Here is an 18,135-nt window from a genome sequence, read left to right as displayed (position 1 = left end):
ATGCGCACTGAAATTTATTCAGCGGTTTTTTTGTGTCGCAATGGGCTGTCCGCCTTCATCCCGCTTCCGCATTTTACAATGTCCCGTTTGAAATATGGAGTTGCACTGTGTGAATCCACCAGAAGAGGGCGACAGAGCATCAGGAAAGATGGTTGACAAAGCAACGCAACGAAAAGCTTGTTGCGTTTTATGGAAAAAAAGGTCACCACTGGAAAAAAAAGCAGAATTAAAGCTTGAAATATTACCCCGAATCATTCGACGTGATATTCTGTAATCCATCCGTTTTTGGTTTTTTTTAACACGCCTATTCACCCCACCCACACCCCAGAAAAAACACGCATAAACACTTCAGAGGAATTCACCCTGTGGGCTGCATCAGCTAAAGCATTTTTTTAAAGCTATATCGTTCCTTCTCGTTTTTCTCACCCTACAGTTGACTCCTGGGCCTCTCCATCACATTAGAATGACAATGGCTAGCAGCGGGGAACCTTTTCATTTTGATGACTAAAAGTGTCATCTCCTGGCAAAAGATTGCATAAAAGCATCAAGGAGACGGTCTGGCGATGGCATAAGTCTCCAAAACACAAACAATAAAAGTAGACGAAAGAAAGAAAGAAAGCTCCGGGCAACTACTGGAAAGCTGCGAAAATGAAATAAGTGTATTTGAGTAGTTGAAGGCTAATCTTGTTGGATCAAGGCCCGAAAGAGCTTCTGATGTTGTGTTTCCTCACCACGAACAGGTAAATGCAAATGCGTCATTAAAAAAAAACCCTCATAAAAAACTCAAGGCGGTGAGGATTGCGTGCGGGCGCGCTTGGCTTGAAGGCTGCAGGGAGGGGGTGGGAGTAGTGTGTGTGTGGGGGGGGGGGGGGGGAGCCAATGGGAGCGCAGCATCCCGCCCATTTCTCTATAACTTCATGTCACAGACACCAAGCCATGCCACAACCAACTTCTTGCAGCTGGAAGACTTTAAGTGGACTTTTCTCCCCCCCTCTCCAAAAAAAAAGAAGCTCTTTTCCTTCATCCACGCGTGGATTTACCCCTTCGAGGGAGCACCCCTCCCTACCCGCCCACCCACCTTTGCAGCCAACCCCCCCCTCCCAAAAAAAAAAAAAGCATGACTACCGAGCAGCTATACGAGAAGAAACTCGCCGGTATTCTAACCGACCTTCCCGGATCTATGAGCTCCCACCCGACTCCCAAGGACTCCCCGACTCTGCCCGAGTCCTCCGTGACGGACATGGGCTACTACAGCGCGGCGCAGTCGGCCCACGGCCATCACGAGTATTACCAGGGCCAGGCGTACGGACAGCCCGTCAACTCTTACCACCACCACCATCACCACCCGCAGTTTAACCTGAACGGAATGGGAGCCGCTGGAGTGTACGCCACGAAATCAGAGTACCCTTACACGAACAGCTACAGACAGTACGGACATTACAACAGAGATCACCTGCAGGCATCACCTGCGAGCTCAGGTAAGGAGAAATGACCATCAATCCATATACTGTAGTGTGTGTGTGTGTGTGTAGTATATATATATATATATATACTACACACACACACACACACACACATATTGTGTGCGTGTATATGTCAAGTACTATTGTCAAGGCATAAAATGCATGTTTGGTGATGCCGATAAAGGAGCCAATGGACGATGTCACAATGAATTATTTTCTGTTAAAATGGTCTAGCACTTTAAGTCTTTGATTTGCCTTAGCTTGATTAAATAGCAATTTATTTCATTTGATTTTTTTTTACGATTTCGTTTCTAGTCAAAGAGGAGCCAGAGCCCGAGGTCCGCATGGTGAATGGCAAACCGAAAAAGATCCGCAAGCCCCGGACCATCTATTCAAGCTATCAACTCGCCGCTCTGCAGAGGCGCTTCCAAAAGGCGCAGTACCTCGCTCTGCCCGAGAGAGCCGAACTCGCGGCCCAACTGGGCCTGACCCAAACACAGGTACGATACGTGTGGATTGACAGAGTCCATAGCAGAGAAAAGTCTGTTTTTCCTGAATGTTAATTGCACTGTAGAAAATTGAGAAATTTATTGGGGGGATTAAACAATAATTAAAATCGGAACAATTTTAAAATATAAATGCTTACATGTATGGCATGAATGTTAGTTAGCACACCAAAGCAAGCAAACCAAAACAAATTTTTGAGTTGGTTTTACTCAAATCTTCCAAGTCGGGGGACAATACAAGGAACCAGTAGTTCTGTTCCACCTCTTACTTCCTTGTTGTGGAGTGCAGGAAAGCTAATTTTCACGACAGCAACACTTGATAAATATTTTGTTGAATTGAAATTTTTGACTTCACTCACATGTTTTTTTTTTTTTGCTACACCGTGGGTCTTAAACGCGTTGCGCAATTAGGCACGGCGCGAACATGTTCTCCTTTTAACGAGTGCAAAATCTATCTTCCCCAGGTCAAGATCTGGTTCCAGAACCGGAGATCCAAGTTCAAGAAGCTGTACAAGAACGGCGAGGTGCCCCTCGACCACAGCCCGAACGCCAGCGACTCCATGGCGTGCAATTCGCCGCCCTCCCCCGCCGCGTGGGACAACGGCACCCCCCAAAGCACCCCCCTCAGCAGAGCTCAGGTGCCGCAGCCGGCGCACAGCTCGTCGCCGCCTTACATGGACGATTATAGCAACCACTGGTACCAACAGGGATCCCACCTACATCATCCGGGTACCGTGCACCACCCGGTCCCGCCGCAGAGCGTGGGAGCTGTTTATTAACAGTGACTCCAAGCCTTTCTTTTTTTTTTTTTTTTTTACGAGGTCTAACCAAAAAATGACGTTTGGACCGGGAACACGCCGGAGGAGGTGATCCAGTCACCCAGATCAGAACTTTTTCTTGTTCCATTCACAAAGGGATTCGTGATCACTTTAACGACGTATTTAAAGGACTTTTGACGTGCTTTTTGTTTTTAGATATATATATATATGTAATTTATCTCCTCTGTTATATTCCCCTATGTTCTCTTTTTGTAAAAAGATATGCAACGATATTTTTGTTAAACAGCAACCACGCAAGAATGGAAATAAAACTATGCAGTTAATACGTTCGAGTGATAATTCACGGCGAGCGTCACATTACTTAAACTCAGGTCATATTTATAAGGTTTTGTACAAAGCGTCGAAGGCTGTAAATACGTGTTTATATAGAACCACTATTATGATCATATTTGTTTGAACGACTCAATTGCGGTTCTCCATGCAGAAGTCTTTTTTTTTTATTTTCTTGTAATTAGCCCACGATCGTTGCCTTCTTGTCTTCTGAATAAAAGTGTTAATTGCACCATGTGTGTGTGTGCGTGTGTGTCGAGCCCCTTTATCGATGCTGGTGCCTTCAAATGCAGAATCGAATGAGAAACAATACAAGCGACACATTAAAAAAACGGTAATAATTGAATGGATTTATTAATGTGATTATAGTGGTGTAGAAGTGGCTCATCATATTAAAATGCATTCAAGAATAACAGCTCGCATCGCATCGTATTTTTGTATTTGCTTGTGCAGGCGTACCTAATGAATTGTCCGGTGAATGTCCGCTCAATTGAAAAATAATACTCACTTAGTAGAACCAAACACGTTTTTTCCTATATTTGCCCTTAATCTCAAAGCCTAACTAGACACGAAGTCAATTTTTTTTCCTGTTTTAATTCTTTCATTTGTTTCCTGGTAGCGTCAACCTGCCAATTGAACTGGTTGTTGACAGCGCTGAACAATGTTGTTGACGTCAGTAATCGCGTAGTGCAAAAAAAAAAAAAACAAAACAAAAAAAAAAACAAGTTGTGCAGATCAGTAGGTTTTGGCAGTATATGTGGCCACTGCAGGAGGAGGCGAAGCAACTGCATGCAGGCTGGAGTCGCTCGTTTCCAATACAGTTCATATAACTATTCAAGGTGATCCAAACCGTTTAACGAGATAGACACTGTATATTTATTTAAATTGCTGTTTGAAAAAAGGAAATGCCTTTGATAAAAATGGCATTTATGAGTAAATTATTTGAACGGTAGTCTGTGTTAATATGGTGTTCAAGGGGGAAAAAAGTCAATAATTCATGTCCTATATCAGTCACATTGTTGCTGTAAAGGAGCAAAACAAAGGGTGTCGTTAAGTGATTCCTCATTATATTCAAAATGAAATTGCTTGGTTTTCAACAATAAACTTGGAGGAGTTATAAAAGTCACACTCGGAATTTTATATTTTGATTTGCAAAGGATTTATGTCATTGACTTCACTCAAATATTTTTGCAATCCAAACAGTAGGCGGACTACTTCGTACCTATTTTCCCACTCAACTCACCACCAGCTGCCTTTAAGTTCTGCCGTGTTGGATGTGCTTTCACTAGCAGATGTGAATTATTTGTATTCCGCTATCAATTCATTCTCATCACAGGGTCATGTGATCTCCTTGAGTTGACCCAAAACCCGCCGCACCACCCGTCATGTGTGGTCCTCGCCCACCCTTCATCAGGAGAACCATTTGTGCTGAAGACAAACGCGCGCGAGCGTGTGGGCCCTCCAACGTTCACATTATCTCGAAATATGAACAAGTGGAGGGCAGCCATGAAGGTGAACTATTGAACTTGAACTGATCTTGCACGGCAAAAAAAACCCCAACAACAGCAAAACCCACTTGGCTCTAAATAGAAGCGGTGCTGAGCTACCAGTGAGGCCCTTACCTCGTTCAGCAGTCAGCAGGACGGTGTCAACGCCAGTCTCTGAGGGGGCTACAACGCGGGTTTAGGTGGAGGTCGAGAGCTCCTCGGCGAGGCTGACGCGATGACGGAAAGACTTCCAGCAGCTGTCCGACCAGTAGACCGGGTCCGGACCGAGCCTCGGATCACTCAAATGTTGCGCTTTGCTGTAAACACAAAAGAAATATATTAGCAATGAGGCGACAGCTGTGCACTTTATGAACCCTGGCCGACCCTGAGCAAAGCCAGCTTTATATGCTTGGTCCAGTTGATATCTCGAGTGCAATTTGAAAGGACAATTTTGACTTTTCAATGCATTTTTCTCCATCAATCCATTTTTCCCCACTTAGCATGGAAATAGCAACATAATCGGCCTTCCCTGTCCCCAACCACTTCAGACAGCTCTTCTGGGGGAGAGACAGTCTCTCCCAGCGTGTCCTGGATCTTCCACCCGGGAGGAATTTTTAACAGATGCCCGAGCCACCTCATACAACACAAGGAGAACATGCAAACTACACACAGGACGGCCCGACCGACTCAGGCAGATGTGCCCACCAGTTGATCAACCCCAGCACATGAAGTATATATTACATTGTGGAAAAGAGCACATGTGATAAAGATTAACAAGCGTGTAAATGCTGCAATCTTATTTATGTCCATGTGGTGCCTGCAAATCTGTTTATAATGATGTTTGGTGTGACAGGATTTAAGACAAGGCATGTCCCTTGAAAAATAACTTGCCATGATCATAACTCTGGAAAAAGACAATAGCCAACTTGCAACAAAAATCCGGCCTTCGCCAAGATAATCCTCTTCGCTTTTCATCGACATCAGTTAAGATCCGTTCATTGCTGTGGCTTGCACTGGTGTAAGAAGTGCACTGCGGCATGCTGAACCATGTCATATTTTGACACGGGTATTGACTGCATATCAAAATATTAGAAATGCCTTCCTGTATGAAATTACGTTTATTTTACTTCTTTTTTTTTTTTTGCAGTGTAGCATCTCCTGCCCCATTCCCGAACACATGAGCAAGAGCGATGAAGTAATCTTGAACTGAATCCAGGCTCTGTCGAGTGACTGTCCGGATGGTTGAGATGGATAGACAGAAGGTGGAAAAGAGATAGAGAGAGCAAGATAGAAGGTTGGCGCAGCCATGAGAGAGACTAGAGCACAACAGGCACAACAACAGCTGTATCAACGACGTTCGTCGCATGGTGAGAGCGACCATGACCGCAAACCATACTGACAATTTTTTTTTTTAATGGAGCCCCCCCCCCCCCATATAAATCTTGCATTGGGAGCGCAGCCTGAGCACGTGGTCATAACCTTGCAGCAGAGCAGCATATATTCTAATAAAATAGAAATACGTTTTAATTGCAATTTTGCGGGAAATTGTGTTGTTCTTGGCGTGCATTTTTTTTCCTCCAATGCGTTACTGCAACACTCAGTGTTTGGGATGTTTTGAATGCTCGTAAATTATACTTAGCTTTTTTTTTGTTGTTGTTGAATGTCTTATGAATTACTCATAAGAATACAGCACATTGACCCACATCATAGTGACTCCAATCCAACCCTTCCGGGAACAAAGCGCGAGTCTCCATCGCATAAATCATTACATTTGAGGCTTAAGACTTGAGTTGGAGATGCAAAGTAGTGATTATGGTTTTGGGGGTGTTGAGGGGGGGGGGGTCTCCAGAGAGTGAGTATAAGTCAACATAATGTCATCTGCAAGGATGTAAACACAATGGTGTGTTTGCATGTCCTCCGCTCGCGAGCCTGACGCCTGCCAAATTTGATTCTGCCTCGGAATCTCGAGAAAACGACGCGATGTGTCCCGTGGACTTTGTGAAGTCAAGACTCGCTTGAGAGGAAACCAAATTGCTCACTCAAACGCTCACATGTCACATCGCTGCAGTTAATGATAATCACCCGAGAGGCCCGCTTGGATTCTTCCAGACATTTTGCATCCTATCGCCGAATGCACAATCAAAACCGAACAGACTTTGTATCTACGCGGCTTTATTCAGACCTCCACAAACCCTTTTGACTGTCCCCTTCACTGTGCTTGCATGATAATTGGTTTGAAAGATTCATCGGTCCAACTCCACCAGCCATTATTCTAATCTGAAGATGTAAAATTGCCTGTAATTTTCCCAGACGGCCAGTCACAATGCTCAACAAGGCGCGTAATCGTCATCTACGAGGAAAGGCCTTGCATATTGCAGATATAAAGGGGACTATAAAAGAGTGAAGTTGGGGGAGGGGGGGTTATAAAGTGACTTCAGCTCTTCCTCTCCTGACCTGACTCAAACAAATGGAGCACCAAACAAGGTGAGGGGACACTTGGAAGAAATGTGGGTTTAAATTTAGTCACATTGTGAGGTCGCGATCTGTATTTTTAGGTGGTTAAAAAGCAACGGCGCACTGTTTATGATGTTGGTTTTGGCAAGTGTTTACACTTAACATTTACGTATCGGGAGCTTTAATGGGCCCAAAAGCCAGAAGGCATAATGATGAATTTAACAAACTGCTGGAACACAACTTTTGAAGTGACCGAGTCAAGCTATTTGTAATGAACATAATTACGCGTACTGTCGGAAATTATTGGAGCCAAACATCGACAAGTCAGTGTAACAGCTTTGCAATGTGATTTTAACAGGGATGAGATTTAAATATGATGTCCTATGAAAGGAAATTGATGGGGGGGAAAAAGTGATAAATTTGCCTCTTTTTTTAAACAGCTGTTTTCCTTTTAAAATGTTTTGTTTTAGTTCTAATATCCCTTCTGTGATGTAGACACACACACACACACACATATATATATATATATATATATATATATATATATATATATATGTATATATATATATATATAGTCTTGTGTATAAATAGTACATATGTAACTGCATTAAATGCCGATTCTTTTGTACAAGGAATAAGAGACTGCAGTCGTCACAAACACATAGCAGCAATTAACCAATCTTTATGTGTTCATTTCAAAACAGCGACAGTGTTTCATTTGCGACGGATTGGCCGGGTCCAGTTCGAGCGTCCCCTCGCTGAAGACGACGCTGAGCCGTGTTGCGCATTTCAAGGAGCCATCTCCGCAATTTTCCGATTGCAAAGTCACAGCAAGGCTCCCGACATCTGTTCGTTAGCTCAATACTCAAGAGAATGTGTTCAACGCCTTTGTTAATAATCATGCACGCGACCTGTTCAAAACGAATTCATCCAGACATTGCGCTGTTTGAAAAAAAAAAGTCCTCTTCAATGTCTTTTAAATGTCCAGTCAAACGATGCGCAAAATTAGCGCGTAATCCAGCCAAGAAATTCGTGTTGCGGAGTTTGCAGTAGACAATCCACTCACATCATCGGATGCCTGGACATTCCCTCCTGATGAGGATGTTGGTTAGGGTACCAGTGGCCCAGATTGTTCATGTAATTGTTGGGGTACATCGGGCCACCTGCTTTATTAGCCTGCATGGACACGTCCCAAAGTTGCGGCATAGTGTGAGGCGAGCACGGCGAGGCCGAGCTGGTGCTGCTCAGGTGCTCGCCTTCGGCTCCGCTCCCGTGCTTCATGATTTTTTTGTACTTGGAGCGCTTGTTCTGAAACCAGATTTTCACCTGTAAAGAGGAGAGGAAAAAAACGTTGCACTTTATTGTCCGATCGGCTGGAACCCAATTCAATTCGATGTGATTGTTGAACATTAAACAATTGTATTTTATTGAAGCAAGTGACGGTGCCTGATTATCAAACGCAGCAATTTTGCTCACATGATCGGAAAATCACAATTAATTCACGATATGATATGCATTCGTTCATCTATGAAGCCAGCAACAGTTGAAATGCTCTCCCACGACCACTTTTTGGGACGTTGTTGACGAGTAAGATTTTTTTGAAATGGAAACGATCGCATCACTTAACAATGGAACCTAATACGTTAAAAGTGCATTTAAAAAAAGTATTCATAAACTAATGATGCTATAATCTTCTGGCACTCTTAAAGAGGTATTTGTTTAACGATATTTTTTTTATGAGGAGTACGACAGCGCGTAGAATTTTATAGGCCACAAATGAAAGTCAAAATATGAGTAACAGCCCTCTACTGGGTGTCAAAACCGTCATTAAATTATTATTTCGAGTCAAAACGAATATTACTTCCTCATTACACTTCGCATGTATATAATTAGAGCAACTAAATGAAGGGGGGATTTTATTTTTTTTACTGCATCTTAATGAGACGATTCATAGCCTTTCACATTCTCACACGTAATCGAACGCAGTGTTCACTTCATCCAAAAACCAATTTCAGGTAGCTACATGTAATTAGACAGCATCCAATTATCACACGTACACCGGATCTAATGTGTCGCGTAAACATGAAGCGTTCGTGATCTTATTTCTTAACTTGTGGTTAAGGCGCTTTAATCAAACAGTGTAATTAGTGGAGTAAATAAGTCAGGCGTTATGAGATCCGGTGACAAATCACAACAATTATGCTTTGGGATTTGCCCCCCCCCCCCCCTCCACACGTTTGATCTCCAGGCGTGTCTGGAATGATTCCTGATCATTTTATTTTCACCTGCAAGGCAAGTTAGATTTTTTTAAGTGACTTTTCAGTTATTCTCTAGCCGATAAGAGTGACAGTTTTGGGCGTCCACCTGAGTCTGAGTTAGTCCCAGTTTGGCCGCCAGGTCTGCGCGCTCGGGCAGGGCCAGGTACTGGGTCTGTTGGAAGCGCTGGTGCAGAGCCTGCAGCTGCAGACTGGAATAGATGGTGCGGGGCTTCCGGATCTTCTTCCCTTTGCCGTTTAAACGCACGTCCCGGTTTTCCAGCGCGGGGGACTTGTCGTGATCTGGGAATCAAATCAGTTCAAGATGAAGTGTGACCATTTCGGATGATATTGTAAAGCGATGTGCAAGATTGAAGCAGGATGACACAAAAGACTCACGTGCTTATTTGTGCATGCACAACCTATCTATACTTATTTACAGTTAAGAATGACATTTCCTAATGACAATATAAAGGACTTCTTTCTGCTATTGTGTTTAGTGAGAATTAGCGAAAAAAAAACAAGGTTGACGACAGCTCCTCTTTGCTGTAAAAGACTGTTGACAAACTCAAGGCCCATGGGCAAGATTTGGCCCACGTCATTTTTTTGTGGTCCACCAAAGAAGAAAAAGTGCCTCATGTTTTGCCTAATTTGGCAGATTGATCAAAACTGCAATTTACCTTCTTTGGTGCAGTTTTTCGAAGCTTTTTTTTTTAAACCAAATCCTTTCGGATGAATTGATCAACAGTTTTATACAACACGAAAATAATTGCTTGTCACTATTTTCCATGACCTATTTCAAATTCAATGCATTGTTTAAAATTAACTAACAAGCACTAAAAAAAAAAGAAAGGTTCGCTTCAGTATAGCTCAATATTGCACTCCCGGTTGTAAATGGCACCACTGTAGACTAGTTCTATAAAACATCCATGATTCTACATAGAAAACTAGGAGCACTCAATGGAGAAATTCGAGACGATATGCTCAATTTGAATTCGTTCAAACAGGCATTTTTCGTGCGTCCAAGAGTGATTTTTTTTCCCTGTACGTACCTGTGTGCTCTAATCGTCCGTGCAGGCTCAAACTGCTGCTGGAGCTGCTGCTGCTGTTGTTGTTGTTGTTGTTGTGCTGGTAGGGCATGTAAGAAGACTGTGCATGAGGATTCGAGACGCCGGGGTAGGCGTAGCCCAAAGAGCGGCCATAGGACGCGGTGGCGGGGAAGGAGCCGTCGTGCTGCGAATGGCCGGCAGCGTGGAAGCCGTGCACGGGGTAAACGTGAGGGAGCCCCGGCGAGCGCTGCTGGTGAGCCGGATGCGCGTGTGCAAACTCGAGAAAAGCCGATTTGGACGGGTCGGGGCCATTGAGAGTGTCAGGCATGAGAGCCATAGACATCATGAGAAGGGGAAGATGGTTTCATGAGTTCTGAGGAGGAGGTGGGGAAGAACCTGTACAAAATCCACACGAAAATGGCGAGAAGATCCAAAAGGCAGCGCGTCCGCAGCTCCCACGGAAAATCCAACAAAAGCAAGTTTGACAAATAAAACCGTTCTTCCCAGCTGACAATGCTCCTGCGGGCAACGCTTTATTTAACACACTGCTTGTCTTGTGTCATGCAAACTCTCTCTCTCACTCTTTCTCTCTCGCCCCCCCCCCCCCCCCCCAATTGGTCTTCAGCCGCAAACTGTCACTGGAGCTCCTGCAACCTCATTAACATGCGCGAAGATGCAGCGCCGTAGCGGCACGCACGCACGAATCAAGGCCCTCCTTCCCTTCCATACAAGAGCAACAGATTCAATCATGTTCCTCATCGTGTCATGCTCGCGGTGACTGACGAGAGCGGTCTGCGAGTCCACACCGGCGGCCAAACAGCGCCCGGAGCGCACAACGAATATCATTAAAAGATGTCTTTATTAGCTATTCGTGTTTTCTGGAAGAGAATTCCGGCTACAAGGAAAAGTGCTTGGAAAGATTTGAAGTGAATATTTGTACCCACGGGGCATTTTAACCGAGAGACAACCCCGACAAAAGACTAGACGAAATGCAGAAATCAATCACCTGACACGAGTTATTAATACAAATGACTGCAGAAAATACAAATCTAATTGAATGGCAGGATTATATCCTCGATGTTGGCCGGAATAGTTGTATTTTCGCTATAGGTAATTATATTTTGTTATATTTGATTTTTGTCTGTGCTTGCACAAACTTTCTGATGTATCCAGGTTTCATTTTGCATTCAAGGATATTTTCTCAAAACAGCTCAAATCATTGACTTCCTCAATACACGTTGCATTTTGAAGGGCAAAATTAAATTCATACTAGACACTGTAGATGCAGCTTCAGGTCATACATAAGCTCATGTCATTAAAATGCATCTATTTTCCTATGTGTTTTAAACAATTAGACCATTTCTAAATATTCCCAGCAACGGAAAAAAAGATGATGGTGGCAACAGAACAAATACGGCACGTCAAAAACAATTGTTAAACAAGTGATGCACTGGGGCTGTGACAAGGTTTATAAACATCGTGGCAAAAGAGGATGGGAGAGTGGTGCTGCTTCAGCAAAAAAGAAATAAAATAAATGCACATACACACAGAAACATGGGAGAGAACCCTGAGTCTTAAAAGTAATGCTGTCTTCATAGTTCCCTTCAACTTGACAAAAAATGCACTGTGAATGAAAACATGATGACACACACACACAAACGCACACACACAGGTATTTCTTGATCAAAATAGAGCCGTCATGTGTTCACGCATATGTATTATGTACAATAAGATATGGTGTCATTGGCGAGAGTGTTTGGTGGGCTGAGCGTGTTGCTGCTGTGCTGTCCAAACCCATCATTTTGGTCAGGTCCTACTAAACGCCGCCTGCAGCTACGCGGCCATGGCAAAGGCTTGCCTGCTGGGGGCTGGACTGCTTCCCGAGCCTCACGCAGCCAAAACAGGCCGCCAGAACAAAGCCACAAATTATTAGCATGACGGGGCAATTTCATTCATAGCTAGAAATGTGAGCGTCAACACTGAGATACTGGTGAAATAATATTTAATACAACGTGAGTGTGAACTCTTACTTTAGAAACCAGAGGGGGAAAAAAATTGATTCAGAGGGTATAAATTGTGATTTGACGCCTCCTTGGCACTACACTGCAAGTTCATATGGTTACTTTGCATTCATCGTATTTGGCCGCCGGCATGCGGCGCATTGCTTTATTGACATTTAAAAAAGGTGTTGGTTCATATTGTTCTGGTTTTAACATCAAAAGCATTTTGGGGGCAGGATGATGAATTTTTTTTTTTTTTAGGGGTGGGGCATGACTCTTTGTGAGGGATCTGAGCTTCCGAATAAAGAAGGTAAAACAGAACAGCCTAAGGATGATTTTGATTTATTTTGGAAAAAATATTTCATCAAATAGGTTGAAAAGGTTTTCCAGGATGAGTGAATAGACCTCTTCGTGTTCTATGCTGACGAGAAGCAAAGAGTGTACTGGCACTCATAAAAAGTCCAGGGGAAAAAAACGGCTCCAAAGAGGTTAAAAACATGCTCAAGACTAGCAAAGACGGCGTTGAGTGTTCCGCATTGAAGAGAAGAACAGAGAAGACAACACATTGCATGAGAGCTAAGGTGTGGACGCAGGCGCACGCACACACGCACGAGGAGGACGGGAGGCCCTGCCAGGCTTGTAATTATGTCTGTACAACGAGCCCAGAACAAAGACGAGCCCTGCAGTCATGGGGCAAAGGGATGGGTCCACGCCATGTCTCTCTTAATACAAACATTTTGAAAACATCAGCGCTCTCCAACGTAGCCCAGACTCGGCGGCGTCTAAGCACACGCCACACACAAGGCCCGCGTCGGGGCCTGTTCCACTACAGGTGTGTGTGGCCTCGGCGCACACCAGTCGAGTTTGTCCGTCATGCGGCTCTGACGCAGATTGACGACATTCTTTGTGCCTAAAACCAAAGAGCGCATTCCCAAACAACTGTAGCGGCTCTGATCTTCCACGCTAGCACGTCATGTTTTACAAACACGCCGACCCATTTCAGCGCGGCGTTTCAAGATGGAGGTCGACACGAAATGCTGCGACGAGTGAAGCTTTCTCACTTTCCAAAGTATCTGCTCGATCGGGTTTTTGTTCATGCCGAGTTCCCGTGCAGGACTTCGAAAAGACATTACCTGGCTTTGCCCCGTGTTCTCATCGGTGGTGGCAGTAGCAGGCCCTCCGCTGCACGTCCAGGTCGAGAACTGGTCCTGGTTGGAGAACCTTGCCAGGAATCGCGTCCATTGCACTACGCGTTGTTAGAGTGGTCATGAAGTGTCTCAAACTGGCGCTGATCTGAAAACGGGTACCAAAAAAAAAAACCTTCCAACACTGCTCCAATGTCAATTGGCAAGCCATAGGTATAGAAATGATGTGCTTACATAAGCTTTTAAATGTCGATGGCCTCACGCCGGTCTGAATGATACCTGAAACAAAACAGAAAGAGTGAGATTTTTCAAAACACGATTTGCACCTCAACACTATGCTCCTGAACGAAAAAGAATTAATGTTCAACTTTACGTCAGCCAACTTAGTAAGCGCTCGATGTTCTGAGCGCAGACACGCTTGCTAAAAAAAACATGTCTTCATGGACAATGATTACCAAAGTTCAATGATGTATTCCACATTGTGGCTGAAATTTGATTCAATTAAAAGCAATGTAATGCTATTTCGATTCACTGGGACGGTTCGAATTGATTCCCTGCAAAAGCAACACGCCCGTTTTCCACCGAAGCTCGGTTGTTAAGCTTGCGTTTTAAACGACTCCCTTACATAATGACTGCCAGACAGCATCATCGCTCGGTGTCAACTTTTAATTGATTAGTTGGGGAAAAAAAAGGACTTCTGGAACCAATTAGGCACAATAAGTCAATAAGCTTGGGCAATAATGAGAGTACTCTTGTCACACGGTCACGTGTGCTTCAAATAGCGACAATTAGGGCAATTGCATGGCTTCCACTTTGGATGGCCGCTTGGGAGTGCACTCGGTGCCGGTTTGGACTTTGGAGAGCTGGGCACACTGGCGTAGAGTTTTTTATACGGTGTCCAAGGCCCAGCTGATGCACATGCAGCAGAGTACAGTAGTGCTAGTGTTTTTTGCGTTACTGTGCTTGCTGGAATGTAGCTGCACTAATAGCGCCGCCTCATGCATGGATGCATGCATCCTCCACATCTGGAACAAAGAAGCCAGTCTGGGTGCACGCTGGGTGTTTACAGCACAGTGTTTTTTTTTTCTTATTTAATTCTTCACGCTCCTCACAAAATCTTGCCAAAGCACACATTCCAGTTTCACCAGCTCAACACGGCGGTGGGGGTAGATGTGCTATGTTTTTTTTCCATTGTAAATCCTGGCCACAGAGCCAGGGGAGGTGGGAATAAAACATAAGCTGGCACGCATCACTCCCAAAAAGGGGGGAAGAGAGAGGCGAGCAGAATTGCGACTCCGAATCCCGCCTGCTGGAAAGTTGAAAGGTGGCATCGGAAGTCCCGTGAAGTCATCATGATATCTGCGGGTTAATTATTGAAGACAAAAATGTGTCTTGCATTTAATAATAATAATGAGTTAATGTCAGTAATAGAATAGTCTTGCATCACTTCAGCAGCTGAAAAAAAGGCAGACAAATTAATAGTGCCTTTAAGTCAGCAAATAATAATCCATAACACATTTTAACAAGCTGCCGATATCCTTACATGTAAAATAGGCAGACGTTCTCAGGCTTGGTGAGTTATTTTTACAAGCTGACAGATGGAGGTGGAAACAGCGACGCAAGCGGACAATCATTTACCCCGAGGAGTCACACACACACACACACACACAACCGCAGAAACAATGAAACATGGCTACGGGTCCCACAAAAGGACCGGTTTGCCAGGTCCGAGGATTATCCTCCTGGAGTTACCTGCCCCCCCCCCACCCCCCTCTGGGTAACGTGAACCCACCTTTGTGGCCCGACAGACAACAATGTGCGAGATAAGCGTTGGTTTGAAATGCCAGAGGTGACCAGGATGACAAGTGGAGGAGGAAGGGGGCATCTGTCTGGCCTTCGGGACAAGGGGCGGTTGTGAGGAAAGGCGGTTAAAAAAATAAAAATAAAAAAGGTTCCGAGTTCCGACCACTTTAAATGGGAGTTGGGAAATGTCAAAGCGAGTGGAGAGAGATCGCTCAAATATGAAAATGCACTCATCTGATGCTTTTGGGGGCGATGATATACATCTCGAGCCCGCAGTGCAAAAGCCCCACAACGTGGCACGCATGTTAAGACCAGGACAAGCTACAAGAGACATTCTTCGTATATAGCAATAAATTTGCTAATGTGATCATTATTCAGGATGAGTCCGTCAACGGTCGCTTTGGCAGTCAGTGTTATTCCAATGAAGTATTTTCATTTGTATTATTTTCTTTTTATCAGCCGTCACTGCTGCGTCAACATTTTGATGAAGTCACATCTCCGTTTTTCCCTCTCCGATGGGAACGAATTGAAGGGATTAAGTTCGGCGGCTGACAACGAGCCTCGATTGTGTCAAGTGTTAAGTTCCGTTGTGACATACAACGCGGCACAAAGGCTCTGCGACAGCCAGACTTCACGCCCGATCAAATGACAACTTTCATAGAGAAACACAGTGAGGGGATATTACAATATGGGGTGTTATGCCTTTCTTCTTCTCTTTGTTTGGAAAAATGACATTTTAAAAGCAAATGGTAAATTAAAGAAATTGATGCAAAAGCCCAATTAACCACTCTCAGCATAGCTCACTTCGTTGAGCGCACGTGTCCCAATTCAAAGACGACACAACAACATAAGGACAAACGTTGCTGGCCGCCATTTTTGGTTTGCTCACTTGACCCCGACTTCGTCGTGCGCCTTTTGCTGCAGCGCTTCAGGTCTTTAACCTTGTCATATTAAAGAGTTTGTCACTGGAGGGCGAGTCCACCGGGACCGGGTTGGGCCAGGGCTTTTAAAATGCAGCATCACTCTCAGTGTTTGTCTGAAGCCTGCCAACACTGTAACACAGAGTTGGCAAACACGAAACCGACAATGTGACCGAACTGAAATGTAATGAACAACCTTTCTTACACGTGTCACTTTGCGTGTACGGCTGAAAACATCACGCCGGCCCTCTTGTGGAGGTGAGGAGACAGTCTGCGTCTGAGCAAACGTTTTCTGAGAAAGGCGCAGCCTCCCGTCTGCTCGGGGGCCAAGACTGATGACCAGGAAGGAGCTACCTGAGGCAGAGATCAAAGTCAGACAGGATACATACGCCTCGGCATTTAACTCTTTCATCTCCAACCTTTTCGACACGAGTCACGACCCCTCACCTGTCTATCTGCTTGACCTCGCAATGATGAATGGCGAAGCCTACTGGGCTATGAAACGGTGATTTTGCATGCCGAGGAAAAAAAAAAAAAACAGGTATGACTAGACCTCGGCCAACGTTTAACAAGCCTAAACATGACTCCTTTGAAGAAACTAAACAATACTGCTCCACTCCAGCCATGCTGGTGGGAGTAATACGCATTACAAACTCAGTGCCGACAAACATACTCAAATTTTCACAGCACTTGTTGGATTGGAATGTGAGGGGGGTGCTACTGATAGTATGCACTTTTGGAATAAATTTGCTCAAACTACCTCCATCGGTTATAATTAATGATCCATGCTATTCATTTCTGAGAAGACATTGATCACATTAGTGGTTTCTCACAAGAGTGATGAAACAGATAAATATCAGTCGGCCACACCTCTGCCAGTGTTCACATTTTGAAACGATCGCTTCGACAATATTCCTGGAGAGTCACAACATCTAATCACCGGTGAGCTATTTTTGGAATTGGCCGGCGGGCTACTCACGTAGTACTTGAGGGCTCCCTGGTGACCATGTGGGTGTAACACCATCATTAGGATCTGGGGAGAAAAATCACAATTGATTTTTTTTCCCCCCACCCTAAATGGTCATACATCATTCTGAATACATTTTTAGTAACAATAGACTATTGAATAGAAATGCGGCCATTCTCTCACGCTTCGGAAAAATAAGGAAAAACTCCACGCAAAGACAAAAAGGAAAAAACAAAACAAAACCTTGATGCTCCTCAGCGTGGGGTTTTCCTCGCCGAGGAGGCTTAACAGTGGAGGGCTATTTGCATTCCAGCAGTGAGAGTGAGGACAATTAAGCCATTTCCCCTCCAATCTATCTCCCTCCAGCCAGGCAGCCATCCAGGCAGCCCGGCACATCAATGGGAAGTGCAGCTGCTCGGCCCATGTGGGCCAGGCCGCGAGACGGAGGAGAGGAGAAGATTGGGGTTAAAACCCTCCTGGCCCTCAGATTGGCTCCATACCTGAGTCAAAGTGCAGATGAATCAACAGCTGTTGCCGAACGAAGAAGGGAAACGAGAGCTTCTAAACGCATCTGTGAAAGCAGGGGAATAGCGGCTACTTCGGGCCCGCTGTTTATTTTCCAGACAGCACGGGCAAGGGTTTTGCATCCAGCGTCATTTCGTATCACACGGAGGGGAAGCGGTTTCAGTTTCCCACCACGGGCGCTCTAAACTGGCCACTCCAAAATCAATTAGCCAAATCGCATTTCACAAAAGTCGCGCCGTTGTGCCTTCAAGCGCTCAGGCTCCTCGGGTGTCAAAGAGTCGGCTTAGAGGTGCGAGCGGCCAGCTCGGATTTAAATTGTGTGGGATTAGACCCCCCCCACCCCCCAAAAAAAAGCCACAGACACCCAGTCACACCTGTGGGGCTGGAGCCGACTAAAAGAGACAAACTTGGGTCCAAACGGCAGGTGCTCAAAACTTAATCGCCCACCTCGC

The 18,135-nt window shown here is 44.8% G+C and overlaps 3 protein-coding genes across 3 annotated transcripts in view; 1 reads left to right on the top strand and 2 right to left on the bottom strand.

The window, feature by feature from the left end:
* itga3b (integrin, alpha 3b) overlaps positions 1-16,527 on the bottom strand; it is a 40,086-nt gene extending 23,559 nt beyond the window's left edge. Inside the window, exons 1-4 of the mRNA XM_086138691.1 lie at positions 16,397-16,527; positions 13,703-13,747; positions 13,457-13,616; positions 4,701-4,882 (exon numbers count right to left, since the gene is read on the bottom strand). The gene's annotated coding sequence lies outside the window, so the exon portion shown is untranslated. The remainder of the gene's footprint in view (positions 1-4,700; positions 4,883-13,456; positions 13,617-13,702; positions 13,748-16,396) is intronic.
* On the top strand, positions 954-3,310 carry dlx3b (distal-less homeobox 3b). Its single transcript, XM_086138663.1, has 3 exons — positions 954-1,478; positions 1,779-1,963; positions 2,434-3,310. The coding sequence occupies exons 1-3, from the start codon at positions 1,118-1,120 to the stop codon at positions 2,746-2,748; spliced, it is 861 nt and encodes a 286-aa protein (XP_085994789.1). The 5' UTR covers positions 954-1,117; the 3' UTR covers positions 2,749-3,310.
* dlx4b (distal-less homeobox 4b) lies at positions 7,690-10,880 on the bottom strand. The gene is made up of 3 exons (XM_086138738.1): positions 10,327-10,880; positions 9,384-9,577; positions 7,690-8,345 (listed from the first exon to the last, which is right to left on the bottom strand). Exons 1-3 carry the CDS (start codon positions 10,667-10,669, stop codon positions 8,082-8,084), a joined length of 801 nt encoding a protein of 266 aa, XP_085994864.1. The 5' UTR covers positions 10,670-10,880; the 3' UTR covers positions 7,690-8,081.
* Positions 16,528-18,135: the final 1,608 nt, after the last annotated feature.

This window comes from Hippocampus guttulatus, chromosome 19, assembly GCF_054856545.1.
Source record: "Hippocampus guttulatus isolate MCC_2025c chromosome 19, RoL_Hgut_1.0, whole genome shotgun sequence".
Classification (NCBI taxonomy): domain Eukaryota; kingdom Metazoa; phylum Chordata; class Actinopteri; order Syngnathiformes; family Syngnathidae; genus Hippocampus; species Hippocampus guttulatus.
The sequence above is the reverse complement of the archived record's forward strand: the minus strand, read 5'-3'. Positions and strand labels throughout refer to the sequence as shown.